This window comes from Cibotium barometz, chromosome 5, assembly GCF_041138505.1.
Source record: "Cibotium barometz isolate CiBa-2024 chromosome 5, ASM4113850v1, whole genome shotgun sequence".
In the NCBI taxonomy this organism is placed as follows: domain Eukaryota; kingdom Viridiplantae; phylum Streptophyta; class Polypodiopsida; order Cyatheales; family Cibotiaceae; genus Cibotium; species Cibotium barometz.
Genome location: NC_141050.1, coordinates 32,618,220 through 32,638,807, shown reverse-complemented (window position 1 = coordinate 32,638,807; position 20,588 = coordinate 32,618,220). Strand labels below are relative to the sequence as shown.

The window sequence follows — 20,588 nt, the reverse complement described above, 5'->3', positions numbered from 1 at the left end:
TCCAAGATAAGAATGTAAAAGTCATCCACTTGAACCAAGAGATAGGGGACACATCATTCAAAGCCTCAATGGCCAAGGGTGTCCCACCAATACCAGCTAGAGTCCTAGTCAAGGATATAAACATGGATGAGTTGGTAGAAAATCTGCTAAATCGATTAGGCAAGCCCCGAGAGAAACCTCAAGACCAGCCCCAACCATCAACTCAAGCATGACACCACAAAGAGATGGTTTGGTGTGCTATCAACCATCAAAGCCATACAAGAACGGAGTGTCTAATTATGATGAGGCCTAGATAACAACAATATTATGCTGATTGCCAGTGCCATGGGAACCATGATACAACTCATTGTTGGTACCGTGAAAATCCGATACCATAACCTATGCTTCCGTGGTGCCAAAGTAACCACTGGCCCTACCGCTCATACCAAATGCTTCTCAATTGCTGCATAATCTAGTGCCCATTTATCAGAATCCTATACCAAGAGGTATGTATAAAACTACCACCAATGCCATACCCACCACCATTATTACCACTCCAAACGGTTCCTCTTAGAACCTTACCCATACAATAGTACTCGATGACATTGCCAATGGACTCCGAGAGTCCAGAACAGGAAAGCTACGAGTCAGACGAGTAGTATGATTCACATGGATATCCATAACAACATGCCTATGCCTCCTTATTTGAAGCTATGGTACACGAAAGGGTGAGAGATGTCAATAACATGCCATGTAGGCCATCTCTTCAATGTTTTCATTGTAAGGGCCTCAAAGAACCATCACACCATGTACCCTGAATCTAGTGCCAAATCCCAATGTCATTATGTATGGAGACACATATTACAAGTGTGGATTTGAACATACCTTCAAGGATTGTCCCAACACAGTGACAATCACCCCGGTCGTACAGGAGCATCAACCACTTCGGCGAGTCTTAACATGTTAATAAGCGTACAAGGGAGACTTATTCATATAGTCTCTCTTAATGCCATCACAAGGCTCCAAACCAAGTCAACAGTTGCGGAGTAAACATCCAAGGTAGCTAAGAACCTCGAAGCCAACAGCCAAAGAGCTTGACACACAAGCTCCAAAGGCTATAAAGGCACAAGCTCTAAACGTTATAGTAGACCCTAAAAAGACAAAAGGACTAGAATCACCTCCTAGGAAAGGATTAGTGCATATCTCGTATACATTAGTTAGTCCAAACCCACCTTTGAGTGACTACGAATATTGCACGATGGACATAGCAAGTCCAAGTCCACCTCTAAGTGAGCACAAAAATATCACACGAGGAACATAGAAGGCCTGACAACCTTCTTATCCCCCCCTCGAAAGTCTTGAGTCTCGATAAGTTCTCTTTTACAAGGAAATTCTCAACTTTGGAGAGACTTATTAAACTAGATGATTGGGAATGTAAAAGTCCACATCTGAACCTAAAAGGGAGAAGGATGAGCCATGCCATATTGAACACTTGCCTTCCTTACCTAGGTTAAAGGATAGCCAAAAGTGTCCATGAACAAGCCGAGACACTATTTTGAAAGTGATGAAATGAATGTTGTGTTAACTATCGTTTATAAAGACACGATGGTATCCACAATCTTGGATGGTGCTGGTGTTAGCATAATCACCAAGGATTACTGAGAGGCTTGGAGAAATCCACCACTCATAGCTATGAGCCCGTGGTCAAACTTGCCAATGGTTATCGTAGATCTTGTAACAAGATCCTGGATGAACATGAGAACCAAGAATACGAGTCCTTTCCGAAGCTTACTAACTTCAAGGATTGGATTCACATTTTGGTGACCATGGATACTCTTCCACAAAAGCTTGGGACAAGGTTTACATGATTGGACGGTGCCAAAATCACATCCTTGTTCGTGCTCGATGTATTTGAAATAGAACCATCGGTGGAACCTGCTCATCTTGAGCTAGGATTCTCCCAGCCCGCCTTGGTTGACATCAAGGCTAGCCCCAACGAGTTATCTTGTGAAACATGGCCACCGACCCCCCCGCACCATTTTGTAGAGCAACAACCATTACCACGGTAGAAACAATTCTCGATATATGACCTTAGAGCTGAATTTTATACTAGAGCTAAACCTACGTCTTGTAAATTTTATACGATCCTCGCAAGTACAATGAAAGAGAGCATCCTTGGGATGATGGGATGGATTGTAGCCATTACTGATTGTGTAGTTAGTTGGTGGAAAAGAACCGTAACAGTCGTGCTGCTTTCCCGTGAAATGGTTACCATACCTTGGGTGGATGAGGGCACCCTGCATCAGTCAACATCCCAGGTCTCCACTTACAATCCATCACCTCAAGTAATCTCTTCAACTATGTTGTAAGAGCTCCATACATATTTATCAACCAAAATCATACAAATATCCACAACCAAATTTTTTCAAATCATGTGATTGGCAATCATGATTGGATTTAAGGCCCTTTTCATAATAGTTGTGACCCTATTGAATCCTCTCTTATTGTCCATACAAGGTTTACTAATCTTTAAAGTACTACCGTCTCTTAGCCTTTTTGCCAAAAAAGTTATGCTCTTGTATTATCAAACTTCCTTTCCCTTGCATTCAAAAGGCATCCATCGTTTTATGCTTTGCCTTAGGCCCCTTGACATACCAAGAACAGCCCTTCGTGTTGTAATTAAAATGTTGTGTATCCTCAAGGCAAGGTATATTGCTATCCATGTACCTCAAGTGATCCCTCTCAATTGATTATAACAAGAATGGCACATTTGAAAACATCAGCTTAATACATGCCTTTCTTGGATGCAAACTTTTCTTTTTCAAGGACATGAGAGAGAAATAACTGCCAACGAAGTCAAGTGCTATTTATAGTTAACAAGCCACTTTACCATATGCAAAGTTGACCTAAGAATCATTCACAAGCCATGCACACGTGCACATATATGCCACATGTCACACTTCAATGATAACACCCAAATCAACATGTCTTCCATCAATGTGCATGGCATTTTGGGGACCAATTCGCTTGAAGGTTAAGATGCCTAATACATTCTTAGTGTGTTACTACAAGACCAAAACCCTAAGGCTTTTATTAATGCTTAAAAATTTCCAAGCTATCTATCATGTTAAAAATCTTTCTCGTGAGGAGAAAACACTTCTCTACTAAAAATATAAAAAACTCTTAAGACTTCAAGTGATGACCCGTGTGTTGGAGAAGAGATTAGATTTGGTGTAAATTAACTGTGGAGATTATGTTACATACTTGTAAGTTCCATGATTGAAGATCGAAGTGTGGAGAGAGATGTTGACCGCATTCTAGTACAAAACCACAAACTATGATCCTGGTAGAAAAGCGAGATGTATGTGAGAGGCTGCCAGATAGGTCATCACTCCTGCTGCATAGCCTGCAAGTGCGAACCCACTAACCTGCATAGCATATAGCTCAAGAAGGGTACATTAACATTAATCCATGTTTAAAATCTGCATATAATGCTGTTATTTTAGGTGAGTTTTACCTTCTTGAGGTACCAAAAGAAATCAGCTCTCTCCATGCCCATAAAGGCAACCCCTGCAGCAGATCCGATGATTAGGATGGAACCTCCAGTGCCAGCACAGTAAGCTATAAGTTGCCAGAGTTTGGAATCCATGGGCCAGTCTGACATGTCATACATCCCCATGGATGCTGCTACTAATGGAACATTGTCTATAACTGCAGAAACAAGGCCAATAGAACTTGCAATAAGCTCCACGCTTGGTATATGTGTATTCAAATAATTTGCTAGCTCTCGGAGCACTCCAGCTGCCTGTAAACTGTCGGTAACAACCACACCGCGTCAGAAACATCTACATGAAAAAGAAGCACTCACACGTGCATAACGGGTCTTTGTGGGTTCCAAGAAGTAGGTAGTTCACCAACCTTTCAACAGAGAGAAGAATTCCGAGGAAAAACAGGACACCCTGTGTATCTATCCGAGAAAGAGCTTGAGGTACTTTGAGTTTTTGGCGCTCTGAGTCACCGTAATGGATTGCATCTGTCAGTATCCAAAGAACCCCGAGACCAAAGAGCATTCCAAGGTATGGAGGAAGACCGGTTAAAGCTTTGAAAACAGGCACAAACAGCAATGCCCCAAGACCGACAGCCAAGACAAGCTGCCCCCTGGGAGCCATCTCCTCTGATGACAACATGGGCTGCAGCTCTTCTTCATTAATTTCACTGCACAAGTTTGACAACATCCGTTATATACAGTTACCCTCAATAAGCAGAAACTATTTCTGAACAAAGTTTTAGAATGATCAAGACCACTCACCGGCTAAATGACATCAAAGCCAATGGAACTACCAATGAAACAGCTGAGGGGAGAAATAAGCCCTGCCATCAGCATGATGTATGTTAGCTGAAACTCTATCTAAATTCTCTATTATGTCTGCAGATGCTCTACTCCATTTTGTGTCCTACCCATGCTCCTTTTTCAAATGCATGATGATGCGCCTCGGTGTGACATGTCCTCTTCCTCAGCATGCAATCCCTGTTATCTTCACAATGCTAACTGCTCTTTCATGGCCAACTATTCTCTCTTGTAAGTGCTTGTCAATCTCTGTGTGTGTGTGTGTGTGTGTGTGTGTGTGTGTGTGTGTGTGTCTCATGTATCATACGAGTATTTCTTGAAGCAGCTCACTGCAGAGAATACAGGTCAAATTTAACCTGCATAGTTTTGACAGTTGAGATCTGTCCATGAATCCATAGCATTGTGGTCGTGACATCTCCTATAGGAGTCCAGGCCCCACCAGCATTTGCAGCAATGACAACGACTGCTCCAAAAAATCTATGTGTCACCATTATGATGGAGTCAGTTCAGTGCCATAAAACTGGATTCTATTAACGTGGAGAACAAGCTCTACAAAAAAGCAAGCTTCTAATATTCGCAATTGTGCCATGAAAATAATTCAAGATGTAGGAGTTGTCATATGACGAGAACATTCAAGAGAAATCTATGAAAACATCTACCAAGAGACAGCAAGGATTTAGGGTTTATCTGCCAGACTCGATGAAAAGATACCCTCAGCTCACCAACCGCCATCCGCATGGCATGCAACATGTGCATCTGTAAGTACCCTAGGCCCTCAATGAACCCATCCTCAGAAGTCTCAGAACAATGCTGTGTAAAACTGAGGTTTCGTGGTGAGCACTGATGGGGACACCCATGTCCAGCTTGTGTGGATCCCTAGCAGGTCTAGCCAAATGAGACAATTGAACTCTTGCCGTGAGAGATCCAAAAATGGAGAATCCAAGCTATACTGGAAGGGAGGAAGGTGGTCCATCTCAAGGCTGTACCTGTCAAACCAATCAAACACCTAAGAGTATCACAATTTGCCAAGTCCATCCCAATGTAGCTGTATCAAAAACTCAAAGACCAATCTCAGGAGGCACTCACTGTCAAGTGTATGTACATGATGAATATAAGTGACAGGCATCTATGACCAAACAAGCAGCTCCAAACTCTGCTAGCACAATCTCATGTGGCTTAGATGGCTTACTCCTCATCATGCGTGAGAGCATCATCACCTGGAGTCTCTCTATGCTCTTCCAGGTTGCCTCACTGTTTGTCGTTCATGTACGAGGACCACAATATCCACACCTTGTCCAGCAACATCCTGACGTTTATCCTCTTTGCCCCATAGCATCTAATCCCCATTAACTCCATCCTTCTAGCTAGAGTCCACTTCCGTCCTTGCTTTTTTTTTTTTTTGGGAGAAAGGTCCTACTATTAGTTAACGTTACAACTCGCTCATCGTCCCAGCCAAAGCTGGTGACGAGAGCTACAAAGTTCATCCACGTGGCCCTCAGAAGAGAGGGACGGCTGCACTCGACCACGGAGAGCGGAGCGGCTACACGGGAGTCCTCCGGGAGGGAAGGGGTCAGACCATGAAGACGTCGCGACGATGAGGCTTTGGAGGAAGATGCCGCCGAGGGGTCCAAGCAGGGTTTGAACCCAAGACCTCTCGGTCCTAGGCAAACACTTAACCGCTCGAACTACCACCTCATTGGCACTTCCGTCCTTGCTTTTGGCTTCATCCCTTCCATCTCTTCTACCTCCTTGCCAACCCCCTTCAACTTATGTTTCCACTTAGCTCCTCAACCTGGTTGGAAGATATGAGTCTTGGAGATGAACACGATGTGATGATGGTCCAAGTCAGTTCAGGTAGATTCACAACACTAAATCAATCTCAAGGAAGATGCAGTATCGGTGTTATTAGATGAATATCCCAATTATGCAATTACGGGTAAGTACATGGGGTATAAAAACTAGTACAAGAGACTCTCATCATGAAGTACATGAAAATGGGTTACTGAGTATGGCCGAGAGGTCCCCTTCTATCACGGTACATGGGAAGGTGGTGTGATGGCAGTGGAGCATGTCCTGGATCTGGAGCTGATGGGAGGATTGTGGTTGGTGTTGGGCTGGGGTCGCTGGGTACATCAAAGCACGCAAGCCCGTTCCAAAGTGACTCCTCGAGGACGGGGCGGAGCTGAGGTATCCTGTCGTGGACCACCCACGGGCTCCATTATGCCGATATCCTCTCCTTGGGCCCGGAAGAAACTGGTAATGGTGGTTGGCTGGCAAGGAGGGGTGGTGGCTGTGGCCAACACTCTCTTTCTTAGGAGTGTATCTCTGTGTCTACGAAGCTCCAATAGGAAGAGTCCCAGGCAGCACTGGTCCGGAAAGTCCATGATCCTGGATAATGGGCCAAAACCCGAGAGAGAGAGGGGGGGTCAGGGGTCTTTGGAGGCCAAATACTTCTGATGAGGCCCAATCCACAAATACATGATTAGATGTAAAAGAGAAAAAAAGCTGGTGTCTAAAGTGTGGATGCGGTTGGTCCACCAAGTGCTTCTCAATAACAGAACACCTTAATGAAGGTAAGAATGCCTATGGTCTTCCTATCTTGTGAGATGAAAGTGTGGATGTTGTCGCACTACTCAAGGATGTCACCCTTTTTAAGCAACCACAAGGCTGGGAATTCCTAAAGAGTGTGCTGCTCAGTATTCCATACTCAAATTTGGTGTGCCATTGCCCAGTTTTGCATTGTAAATGATGAGAACTGTTTCTGTCACTTAGTTGGAAAGTTCTATATCCCTTATCTGTATTTCCATGAAAATTAAGATACCTATAAAAATGAAAGGATGGGCCCATAGTATCCGGAATTTATCAACTATGTGAACACTCACATTGATAAAATTTGATTAAGGTTATTACACAATGCATTAAACGTATACACCTCTGTAAATCTAGAGAGAGAGAGAGAGAGAGAGAGAGAGAGAGAGAGAGAGAGAGATCATACATACTTTCTCAACTCTCTGTCAGGGACAAGTTTTCGAAGAAGCGATACCATCACAATTGTCGTCGTCAAATTGTCAAGGATAGAACTCAAAAGAAAAGTCACAATTCCTATCTGCACAAGATGAATCTGTCATACTATCTTAACCACTTCAATATATGCTTACACGGCAATTCATTTTGAAAAGGTTTAGTGGCTAAGTTAACAACATTCCCAAGCACGGACTAATGCTCTATTACCAATGCACACAATTCAGAGACACATTTCAAAGGCAACTCTTTTTTCTAAATAAGCAACTTGCCCAAACCTAATGAAGCAGTACTTCAGAAAATGTACAAATGTATGGCATGACAAGACATTCTTGCCTATTAAAGACACCTCTAGAGAAACTTCTGCCCCATGAGGTCACACTATCTCCATGATTGGCAGCTTCTAGTGGCCTTGCCATGGACTCTTGGTTGACCATCATGGGTAGTCTGGCTATCTTGGTGTTACATGCGGAAACTTATGGAACCTTTTACTAAGGGGAAAGAAGCAATTCTAAACACGGACGGTAGGGGGGCACAGGGTGGAAGCTCACATGGTTGAACACACTTAAAGCTCTCTCATTCCATGAACATTACAGACAAGTTAACACACAAGACTCAGGCCTCAACCATTAACCTCTCAACACTGTTACAAGACTACTGACTGCATCGTGCACACTCAGTAATGGTCACAGTGAGATAGTCCGACAAAGACTCTTTAGAAGACAAATGAGAAGACACCACCTAGTACACCAACTGCTACAAGTGCTCAAATCAGAGAAATGCAAGATTAGCCAAGATCATCCGCTCCCTCTGTGGAGGGTCCTTTTGTAAGCCTGGAGAGTCCAGCAGGTGAGCACCGCCAATAGTGACTAGCAGTGGATTCCTCAATTCAATGTTGATGCGCGCCACTGAAGTAGCCATTGGATGACAGCCTGTATAATTGATTCCTTTTGGGTCCACCCAATGTCTCTTGGGAATTCCTAATAGACACTTGGGAGTTCCCACTAGACTTGGGAGTTCCCGTTGACTTTCGCATGCTGGGCACCCTTGGTGGCTACAGGACACCCAGCACTAGAGTGTTGTCGATTCTCTTGTGAATCCAAGAACAAGAAGAAGCACATTGACAGACAGAAACTGAATGCTTATAAAACCAACTGTTTGTGATGTGTGGCATAATATATACAATGAGATATAAAACTTTTGAAGTGCAGAGGCCTAAAAGATACAATGAAAGATAACTATGAAGGGCTAAAAATTAAATATTGCAGTGTCATGGAGCTGAAGGACCGCCATAAAGGCGGAGGTCCACACAGAGACTGTCCAGGCTGCGGACAATACAGTGGGCACCGCAGGGTTGAGGTAATGGAAGCCGCTCCGGTGGGTCACAAAACCTGGTGAATGGGAGATCCTCAACACAAATGTTGTCATGTGGACCACAAGAGAGCAGGGAATCTGGAAACTCAAAAATCTCTGAAGAGCAGGCAGGCGTTGTGGGAGAGGAAAGACCATGAGAGGTGTGCGGTTGTGTGGTACCGACTGCTGGCCCTCCTGCCAAAGAGGGGCCGACCATAGGAATGGAAACCGGGCGAGATGAGGGGAATATCCTGATGTGTGGAAGGAGATATTTTAGCAGCTGCTGGCGAGGTAGTACCCACCGTGGGGTGGGGAGAAAATGCGGTACTAGGAGCACTTGGGAGTTCCCGTTCACTTTTGCATGCTGGGTACCCTTGGTGGAAACACTTGGTGTCCAGCCTTAGGGCCTTGCACTTGTGTGGGATGCACATGACATCCCCTCCTAATTAGCTTGAGGACAGGGTCGGCAATATCGTCAGACAATCCTTCAATAATGCGAGATCTTTCTTATAAAATCTTGAGAAATAGATTAGACAAATGTTTACAAACCTTCTGCAGACGACTCCATTGCTGGCCCCTCTTTGAGGGAGACTAGATATCATGGAAGGGGTGGAAGATTTCATCACTAGATATCAAGCAAAGGTCTGGATGCTAGATGGGTATGAAAGAAGCCTTGTGCTCTTATGGTTACAATGAGAGCGCTCCTATTCGATGGTGACAAGAAAGGGGTATTCTTGTATGAGCTAATATCCACTTGGATGTATAGATGTTTGAACCTACTTCATACAGAGATTAAAGAACATGCAAACAAGAGGCATTGTCAATGGATTGCCTAGGTTCAAATATGATGGACATATGCATGTTTGTGAAGCCTGTCAGTTTGGGAAGCAGGCAAGATTGAGGTTTCCTAGAGAAGGAAATATGAGTAATAGGCCACTTCAGATAGTACACAGTGATGTATGGGGTCCTGCACAAAACCCATCTATCAAAGGCAGTTTATACTATGTTACATTCATAGATGATTTCAGCAGGATGACATGGATATACTTTCTGAAAGAGAAGAGTGAAGTGTTGGAAAAATTCAGACCACCTGATCTTGCTTGCACAAAATGTAGAAATGAAGTACAATAACAGAAGCCCAAGACCACTCAACCCCACCCTCCCAATGCCCATAATATTGGGAATGAAGGGCAGACCTCGTGGGCAACCCCAGGGCAGCCAGCCAACGCTACTACTTCCACAACTTCCACAACTTCCACACCTGCACCCAAACTAACCCCAGACAAGAATGCCACAAAGGGCATAACGGGTGTTCCACAGAATGCAACACTGGTATTCTCTCAGATGGAGTTTACATGCCATTTCTAAGTCACATGGTTGATTGGTGCAGACGTAATTTTGAGTGTAAAATGGTTTAGACAATACAAACCACAGGTTGACAGGTTGACTCAGATCATACGTTTTTGTGGATCAAAAAGACATTACCAACATTGATCGTCATCCAAGAAGAATGTAGCTTTACAAACTATCATCTCTAGTCCACAGTCCAGTAGTCCTAACAATGTGACTCTTCCTGTTATTGTTGATATAGTTGGGACCAACCATGTGAATGAGATTTCTCACGATCATGCACAGACAGTACCACGTAAGTGCCTGAAAGCTAGAAGAAAGAAAAAGAAGACCCACTGACCAAAGAGACTTGGGAACATTCCGACACTCTCACTCCCAATAGCTTTGTCACCCACCTGATCAGCTCCAAGCTACACTTTGGTGGATGCCAAAGCACAAGACCATGGTACCTCCTGAGATTCCAAAGAGGTACCAGAATCCAGCATCAACATTCAGTACACAAGACCCCCATCATTACTGAAGGAAACATGTGCACATGAGATTTGTTGTATGGACAGCTACATAAAGCAAGCACAGCTGTTGGCTGTGGTATGGACAGCACTAAGGACAGATCCAGGTGCTGATCACTCTACAAACACATGGGAACAGCAGGAAACCATAACAGATCTATCATAGGGCTACAACACCCGCCCCCCTCCCCCCCCCCCCCCCCCCCCCCAAATTGATTAAAAAAACCACCTTTCTGCCCTGGTCATCCCAAAATGCAGACCCATTGGTGAGCCTAAAAAATAGCTCATGGGTATGCACAAGCGTTAGAGCTTCTTGGGAATGACAGTGTTATACTGCAGGTTTATGAAGCATTGTGCACGAGGAGATGAACCCTTTCGTTGATGCAACCAAGGAAGTCAGAGTGTTCTGTTGGATACCAATAGAATAAGTTTTTGTTTTTGTTTTTCGAGCCGGGGTCAACCAATAGAACAAGCATACTTTGAGAAGCAGCAGGCAGTGCTGCCTTTCGCGGTGAATTGTGATGCAAGTGGAGGCAGGATCGGTGCTGTGCTGCAACAGCATACCAATTATATTATCTTTAAAAAATGGGGAACTGTGTGGAGCTTGGTTAGGTTTCAATAACATGCTGAAAATTTGATAGATGCCACCAAATCAAGGAATACCATAGGAACATGGTACACCACATGCATATGCTAAACCTTGAAAGAAAAGAATGCACACCATACCACCCACAATAGGCTTCGAGGTTTTCGAGTAGAGATGGAGTTGGTGATGAGCTTGAAACCTTGGTGCGCGTCTATTATCTCCACTATTGTCATTGCACCCAGCAAGAAAAACACTATTTCGCTTACTTCCGCCGATGATTCTGTCAGTTGAGTAACAGTCTCATCAGCACTTGAAGCCTGCAAAGATGAACATAACAGTCAATTTCGAGAAAGTCAGGTGAATGGCATACACACATGCATGCATCAACACCACACGCGCGCACACGTGTATGCACATATGGTTACATATAAGATAAACAAAGGATGGTTCAGCAGCAAAAGCAGACAAGTATGCTTACCCCAGCACTGTGAATGACCCACAGAGTGACAGCCATTAAAAGCCCCAATCCACTCTTATTGAAGGCAAGAGATTCTTCAAAGACAACACCAGCATAGCCCAGTATAAACACCAATACCATGGCCAGGTCCTGCATTGAGTCATCACATAACATACAAGCTCGAAATGTTTGGAGCAAAGGTAGACGATCTGTAAAAGCTAACTTAACGTGTTAGAATTCCAAAAAGCAAACACAACATTCCAAGACCTGGTTCTCCGCCACCCACGAATGATTTATGATTGCAGCTCCTGCCAGAACACTGGCACTGACTGCCACAGTCTTCAGCAAATCAGTTTTGGGCTTATAATTTACTTCATGATCAATCTCATCCACAGAGCACAATGGATCACAGACATCAGAAGAACCAAGGTCCTGGATAAAAATACACAAAATAGTAAGACATAAAATACATATTGCTAGAACCAGAAAATCAATCCTAGTAAAGTATGGCAAGCAAATGGAATGCTGGTTAAGCCCTCTCTCTCTCTCTCTCTCTCTCTCTCCAGTCGGACATGGCTGATACCCACTGAGCTTCCCACGAAGCTGGCCTTCTACAGAGAGCACTTCTTGCAGGTCAGAGCAGATAGCCTCATTGAGAAGCCTGGGTACCTTTACAGACACACGTCACATGCCATGAGGATTGCAGCTTGCTATTGGCCAGATGAGGGTATCTTCACACCGACTCAGGCTAGAGATAGGGCGGAGAGATAAAAGTCAGGAAGATCACTTGTTTAGATGCCCACTGTATTAAGGGATACGGGGGAGATGGATTTGGCCCTCTTGCTCGGGTGATGCAGCACTACAGTTATCAGAGATGCTTGGGACACACTCGGCAGATTGGTCCTCCCCATGATCAATCCCAAGAAGTTTTGGCTACTAGCACTCACGGAGTCAACAGAGATCGGGCACCCTTTCACTAGAGAGCTAGACACCCTCACCCTCAGAGATTTAGACCTTCCACCCATCAGCTCAGTTCAAGACAACCTATGACACCTTCAGGAGGCGACATAGGGACATGCTTAGTGCATATGCCCCGTCTTTTTCTTTTTTGGGATTTGGCCCTCTTGCTCGGGTGATGCAGCACTACAATTATCAGAGATGCTTGGGACACACTCGGCAGATTGGTCCTCCCCATGATCGATCCCAGGAGGTTTTGGCTACTAGCACTCATGGAGTCATTAGAGATTAGGCAGCCTTCCACCAGAGAGCTAGACACCCTCGCCCTTAGAGATTTAGACCTTCCACCTGTCAGCTTCAGTTCAAGACAACCTACGACACCTTCAGGAGGCATCGTCATGGGAAGTGGATATTGGGCACCCATTATAACTAGATAAGATTAGTGTATGCCATGTGTCATGAAAATAACACTTTTAGAATACACAATCGATGGGGATTACTCTTTTTAAGTAATAAAAGATAAAACTTATTTCACAAAATTTAAGAAAATTTTGCCAAAACCTTCTTTGTATGGCTGATCATTTTTCAAATTTTCCTAACTTTAAATTACTTAAAAATTATTCCCAAATGGTTTAAAGCATTCTAAACTAATCAAATTCCACTTTTAAAAGAGAAACAATATGAAAAGTTTAATTCCAACAATTAGATTACTTATCTAGGATAAAGAAAGGCTAATTTTTAGAATGAGAGAGGGGGAAAGCCTTTCCAACAAGGCATAGCATCAATTTATCATTTTAAAGATAACAAAAATTAAAAAACCATTAAAAGAATTAAAAAAAAGTAAGATTTCTAACTTACATGAATTTTTGGGAGCTTTCCTTTGGCTTGATGGTTTGAGGGATCTACTCTTGTTTGCAACAAGAGTGGCCACCAATTCTTTAGAAGAGGGAATGGTCAAAAACTAATGAATTATTAATGAGTTCACAGTTTTTGGCTCTGGGGAGGAGTAGAGTAATAGTGCATAAAACACTATTAAGCTTCAACAAAAGGGGAGGCTTCTATTTATAGAAAAAAGTGAGCTTCTAACTAAGCAAATTGATTCTAGAATTTTTCAGATCAGTTTGGTCAATTTTTGACCATTTTTGAGTCAGTTTAGCTTACTTTTTGGAACTAGACTTGAATTAGGAGAGAGGAGAGATGAAATATCTCAATTTTTGGGAATTTAAAACTCCACTACACATGTGAAATAGGCGCCTCCTTCATGAGGGGGAATCCCCACTCCGAGGTGTCAAAAATTCATTTTTTTAGTATTTCCTTTGGTCCTTAGTCCACTCTTTATCTTATGTGAGTATTTACTCATTTTGGGGAGATTTTCTTTATTTCTTCTATTTATCTCCTCCACACATTTGGATGAATCTTATTGGTCCCTCAAAATCTTAATTTAAAATTTTCAAAAAATCTGGACCTCTCATGGACAGTTTTGTATCACCCCAGTGAGATAGCTTTTCATTCTGTTTTATTTTCCATTCCATGATGAGATATGCCATGGACATTATTATGCCACTTTGGTCTCATAGGCCCATTGGGTCTTTAGTAGACGCTTAATATATCTTTCTTTCCTTCTCTCTCTCTCTCTCTCTCTCTCTCTCTCTCTCTCTCTCTCGCAGCCACCTCTCCTGGCTACCATGACTACTTTCAGTGGACATCTCGATGCTCTACTCTACCACGGACATTTGAGCTCTCCATGTCTATTATTACATTGTACACATAGAGACATGCTTAGTACGGATGCCCTGTCTTTTTCTTTTTTGGGATTTGGCACTCTTGCTCGGGTGATGCAGCACTACAGTTATCTGAGATGCTTGGAAGTTGGGACACACTCGGCAGATTGGTCCTCCCCATGATCAATCCCAGGAGGTTTTGGCTACTAGCACTCACGGAGTCATCAGAAATCGGGCAACCTTCAACCAGAGAGCTAGACACCCTCGCCCTCAAAGATTTAGACCTTCCACCCGTCAGCTTCAGTTCAAGACAACCTACGACACCTTCAGGAGGCACTGTCATGGGAAGTGAATGTTGGGTATTTGGAGCCTCGTGTGCGTGTATCCTTCACGTGTGTACTCGTGTATATGTATCCACCTATGTACCCACTTCTGTCCGTGTGTGAACTGATCCCAAAAGGGCTAAGTATATGTGTGTCCACCTTATGTGTGTGTAAGACCTTATTCATGTATAAGCGTGTGAACACCTGCTTAGGTGTGAACACCCATTATAACTAGATAAGATTAGTGTATGCCATGTGTCATGTGCTTATATGTGAGTGTGATATGTAAGGGTCAAAAGATAAGGTTCTAAACCGACAGAAGGCATGTACTTGGTGTAAGCTTTACAACATCAATCAAAGCACTCATTGAGTCCTGTAATCTCTCTCTCTCTCTTTACAGATCAGTTCATTCTCTCTCTCTCTCTCTCTCTCTCTCTCCTGGCTACCATGACTACCTTCAGTGGACATCTCGGCGCTCTACTCTGCCAGGGACATTTGAGCTCTCCATGTCTATTATTACATTGTACACATATGGACATTGTTAGTACGTATGCCCTGTCTTTCTTTTTTGTGTTGTGACATCCAGTCTCTACACATGGATCATATGTAGCACTTTTTGGTCTCATACATGCTTTGGGTCTTTTGTTGCAGACGTTAATATGTCTCTCTCTCCCCTTTTCCGATCTTGCCACTCCCTTCTGGGCATAGCCCTAATTGGGTGGGTCTCTCTCTCTCTCTCTCTCTGTCCTTTTCTGTTCTTGCCACTCCCCCCTGCGTGTAGCCCTAATGCCCAGCCTGGGGGGTTTTAAGGTAGAGCCTTAGAGCACACAATAGTCATCCAGCAGCTTGTCCAGCTCATTGCATGCTCCAACTGCACCTCTGTTCCAGCTCAGTATTGACCAGGCACAAGCAACAGTACGCCCCAACCGTCCACCCAGCAGCTGTCCAGCTCGCCCAGCCATCCACCTGTTGCCCAAAATTTGTCCAGCTTCGGTGTCCCACTCCATTCTTGCAGAGTTTGGAGCACCCCCCCTTGGTAGTTGATGCCCTCTTCCAAACAATGACCGTCAAATACTGCATCTATGCTTCAACATAGGCAGGCCCGCTCAGCTAGCACTAGACTCGTCTAGGCGACTAGCTGAGATGAGATGGGTTAGGGTTTGGTATGCCAAGGTTACACACTGGTTCCGCTCACATGGGCTTCATATGGATCGGCTGCCTGCCTGCCCCCATTCCACTACAGTTTGGATGCATGACTATTATCTCTCACCTGCCAGAACATCAGCTGACTTATCTCAGCCAACCTCATCTGACTCAAGACCCATGTCACATGGCTGGATCCATTACATCTTCCTATGAAGATGCAGTTTTACTAGGACCACTTTATGAGGCGTACAGAGGATGGTTTCATTCAGAAGCTTGACTATCTTCATAGACAAACATCACATGCCCTGAAAATTGCGATTGACCAGATCAGAGTCTCTTCACATTGCCTTAGGACGCACACAGGGCATTGCTAGAGAGTAGCATTTTCCAATTCTGTTCACTAGAGGTTGAGACAGAGGAGCACTATCTTTCCAGATGCCCTGTGTACTACGAGATATGAGGGACGTTTCATTGCCTCTTTAGGCAGGGAGTCAGGCCACTGGCTTGGGTCACTGATTTCCCAGACCAACGATTCCTAGGACTCTACCTGATTGAGCTACACCGCCACAGAGATCAGCTATGGAGGGCAGAGGCAGACCTCAGATACATTACAGCCCTCCATCAGGAGTTTCTTCCGACCCAAGATTGAGGTCCTCGTCGATGACCACGTCTGCCCCTACTCGACGCACTAGGCAGCACACACTAACAACGCATGTGCCACCCCATCTCCCGGGTGTCTCTTTAGACAGAAATCCAGGCACAGTGAGCTTGAGGATATGGACAGCTGTAGCCACAGCCTCTCCCCAAAGTGGACGAGGAAGGTTGCGATGCTCCAACTACCATCTCCACCACAGTCTGGTTCTTTCGCTCAACCACTCCATTCTCTGTGAAGGGGACCCAGTATTGGCCAGCTCCCACTTGATGCCATTCTCCGCAAAAAACTGCACAAAAGCATTGGAAGAGAACTCCCCTCCTTTGTCAACCCGAACAATCTTCACCTGCAATCCCGACTCCTTTTCCAGCAAAGCATACCAATCCTTGAACCGAGCAAAGGCTTGGTCCTTATGTGGCAGAAAGTACACCCATGTGAACCTGCTACAATCATCCACAATCAACATGAAATACAAGGCTCCTCCCAAAGATGGGGTCTGCATGGACCCACATAAGTCAGTGTGAACCAACTCCAATGGTTTTGAAGCCCGCCTGGTAGCCTGCTTCGGAAAAGACTCCCTATGCCACTTCCCACGAATGCAAGAACTGCAATGTCTCTACCTGCTGCCAACTTCCGGCAAGCCATCCAACATTTGGTCCCGGAAAGCCTACCATAGTGCGTCCACATTCAAGTGGCCAAAACGAAAATGCCACAAATCACTGAGCTGAGTACTCGTAAGAGAAGACAGTGCTAAGAGTTTGTAAATCCCATTCTCTACTTTGCCTTCCCAAACAACCTGGCTTGTTGCTTTGTCCTTGATAGCAACTGAATGCTCATCAAACTCCACCTGCATGCCAGTCTTGCAAACCTCATGCACTAACAAAAGATGAAAGCCAAGAGATGGGACATAAAGAACCAGGGAGGAATGATTCCCCCCTTTGCCATTGGGAACGATCTCCAACCTACCCTCGCTGTGAATCGGGATAGTGGGATAGTGGACTTGTCACCAATAAAGATGTGATCTGTTTGCCTCCGAAGGTCTTGTAACAACTCTCGGGAAGGAGTCATGTGTCTGGAAGCACCACTGTCTAGAATTCACTTCCAAGTATCCCCAATGGTGAGACCAACTGCCTCCCTGCTCGAAGAAGATGAAGCTCTAGTGTCCATAATCTCCAAGTGCACAAAAGCTAGAGTCTTTGTAGTTGCAGTTGAAGAATCTGCATCTTTCTCGGTGCTCCGCTGAGGACATTTTCTCCAATAGTGACCCTTCTGGCCACAATGGTTACAGGTCCGCTTGGCCTTCAAAGCATCTTGATCTGAGTCGGGCTTCTTCTCAGAAGACTTCGACTAAGAAGACTTCCATTTGCCCTTGTTGTTGTTGCGGCCTTTCGGCCTGCTAGCCAGTCAAAGCCTCAGAACCTCCACTGCTGGATCAGATAGCCCTTGAACTTGAGAGGCTATTGTACCTGTTTCTGACAAGAAACCCTTTTGTACTAGTGCAAACCACCTACTTCAACACCGGCACCTCCTGTAGTCTTCCATCATCCACCAACTTGGGTTCATCCTCATCTGGCAGAACACTCAGCTCTGGCCCATGTTACTGTGTGGGGAGTTATAACTAGAGCACAGATCCTTTGTGTATGGGCCTTGCGAGCCCGAGAGTCTTTACAGGGTGCAATTAGATAGCACATACGTGGAACTCTCTTCATGGGTGATACACGATTGTATAGAGAGGCCCAGTGCTACCAAATCCCTCGAGCCAGCATCATGTGTTTGATATGATTGATCACTTGGGGTGTGCAGTTAAGAAAGATAAAAGAGCGCACACGGGCATTAACACGATCCCACAACTGTGCCTTGGCCTCCTGCTCTTTTATTGATAGTCAAGCGTCCTCCTCCGTCGGATCTGGTCTTGAAACTCCAGCTGTGACGAAGTCAGCCAAATCATAAGATTCCAAAATAGACTTCATCATCACCTTCCAAATGCCATAGTTGTTCCCATCCAACTGTCGGTTCACTAGGAACGTCGAGTGGGCATGTGAGCTGCTCAACCATCATGTTTATAGAACAGTGTAAGATTGAGTCCAGGTGGGCAGTCAAGAAGCTGGTGTGACATAGGCTATCGCGAGCACTTAGACATATCCTATTCATACATCTCATCATTAGGAAAATTGTGAGCTCATTTTGGGACCCTCTAAGGAGTTTCATGCTCTTTCTCTCTCTAAAAAATGGGACCATGGTGAGCTTTATCAATCTTATGTCAGAATCTCTCTATGTGATGTATCATTGAGAAGCTTATGATGAGTAGATTTCAAATATACAATCTCCAACAACTTTTAAGTAGTAATACTTAAGATACACCACAAACAAGATTTAAGATGCTAAAATGTAACGTTGCATGCTACATCATCACTTTTGAAACCACTTTTTGGAAAGCTTTCTCCAACAACTTTTAAGTAGTACTACTCGAGATACACCACAAACAAGATTTAAGATGCTAAAATGTAACGTTGCATGCTACATCATCACTTTTGAAACCACTTTTTGGAAAGCTTCACTATCCTATGTTAGAACCCCATCATATTATATACTATTGGAAAGATCTTGAAGAGTACATTCTAAATCTACTAACTCCGAAAAATTTGAAAATGATGTGCTCAAATTTCACCGTGACTCCATTTTTTAGAGAGAGAAAGAGCATGAAACTCCTTAGAGGGCCCCAAAATGAGCTCATAATTTCCCTAACGTTGAGACAACCCACACCCTTTCCTATACTCGAAGCATGATCCAGGATAGGTCCAAGTCAGTCTAGGTTGGACGGACTGCTTATATGAGTCCTTGAGGTAACAGCCCCTTCCTTTCTGTCTGCTACTAGGCACCGACATGCAAGCTGACCCAATTTCTGAACCTCTAATGAGCTACCCATCCAACCATGTTGCTGGCCTATGTTACTACGACCTGCCAGCATATGGTTCCCTGTTCTCCTAGAGCTTCATACTGCCATTCCCAACAGTTAATTTGGGTCCCATATCATCATCCATGTGCATGGTGAAAGCTATTCATGTATGCTTCTGCATGTCTTCTACCTGCAAGGCCATGTGTTAGCACGTCGGGGTGTCCCATCTCTTCCCCCTCCTTATTTCAGGTCTCAGGCCCCCCATTCCTGAGAATGGCTACAGGAAGACTGCCTTTCCATCCCTGACAAGCCGCCTGGATGAGGGCCAGGGGCAAGTATATCAAAATAGCCAGCCTGAGTCCGCAATCTTGTACACTCAATGCTATGTTCTTTCAATGCATGCAAACGCATATAAGGGTGATCCTTTCGAAACTTTGGTAGCATGAAACATTGCAATCATCAAAATTCACTGCAATTTGATCAACGTATAATGATCTCACTTTGCATGAAAAGCATGCATAGGGAGCTAACCTCGGAAAGGCGAGGGGGGGAACCATCTCTCTCTGTTGAACCTGCAGCTCTCACGAGCAAGGGATGGAAGAGGCGGGAGCTCGAGGGCGGCTGCCAATGGAGAGTTAGGGTTTCAGCAGAGCTTCTGCGCCAACGAGCCCGATCAGGTTCACCAAGAAATGGCGGATTGCAAGCTTCAGAGGTAAGGCATTTTCTTCGCCTGGCCAGAAGGAAAAAGGAGGGCAAAGATCTTTCCGAAACACAGTGATAAAGCTTCTGCTGCTGCAGGCATGGAGATGCCATCACCATGGCCGCCTTCTCAGAAATTTCGGCAATGATGATGGCAATGAGGAGAGGCTTTTGTATCACGCACAGGTTACAGAAGGCAAACACGACACCATAAAGCGTTCCCAAGTGGGCCATATGAGACCTTTGTACGGCATTAAATGTTCCAAAATATTTTAGGACCATGAGACCTTTATGTGCATTAAATGTTAAAAGGTTATCACATGTATGTATGTGGCTGTACAGTTTTCTATTTGAGAAGGAAAAACACTCCCTGTCCTAAACACCAGGCTATTATCCTTACCCTCAATTTTGGCACAATTATAAAATACTTGGCCAAGTTACCACGAATACAAATACATGTGCTCCTTTATTCTTGCTAAACTATGGCGGAAAGCCGTGCCTATTGATCCATTTGGCATCTATCATGATTCGTGATGATCCATTTTTGAGGGAAGGGGAAAGAGGGCTTATGGTACACATCCATCAGCTGCT

General features: G+C 44.4%; 1 protein-coding gene across 1 annotated transcript; it reads right to left on the bottom strand.

The window, feature by feature from the left end:
• Positions 1 to 3,049: 3,049 nt before the first annotated feature.
• LOC147638368 (sodium/proton antiporter 2-like) lies at positions 3,050 to 20,209 on the bottom strand. Its single transcript, XM_086798296.1, has 10 exons — positions 19,830 to 20,209; positions 11,871 to 12,035; positions 11,625 to 11,753; positions 11,287 to 11,463; positions 7,327 to 7,433; positions 4,684 to 4,804; positions 4,289 to 4,350; positions 3,898 to 4,194; positions 3,497 to 3,791; positions 3,050 to 3,407 (listed from the first exon to the last, which is right to left on the bottom strand). Exons 1-10 carry the CDS (start codon positions 20,115 to 20,117, stop codon positions 3,315 to 3,317), a joined length of 1,734 nt encoding a protein of 577 aa, XP_086654422.1. The 5' UTR covers positions 20,118 to 20,209; the 3' UTR covers positions 3,050 to 3,314.
• Positions 20,210 to 20,588: the final 379 nt, after the last annotated feature.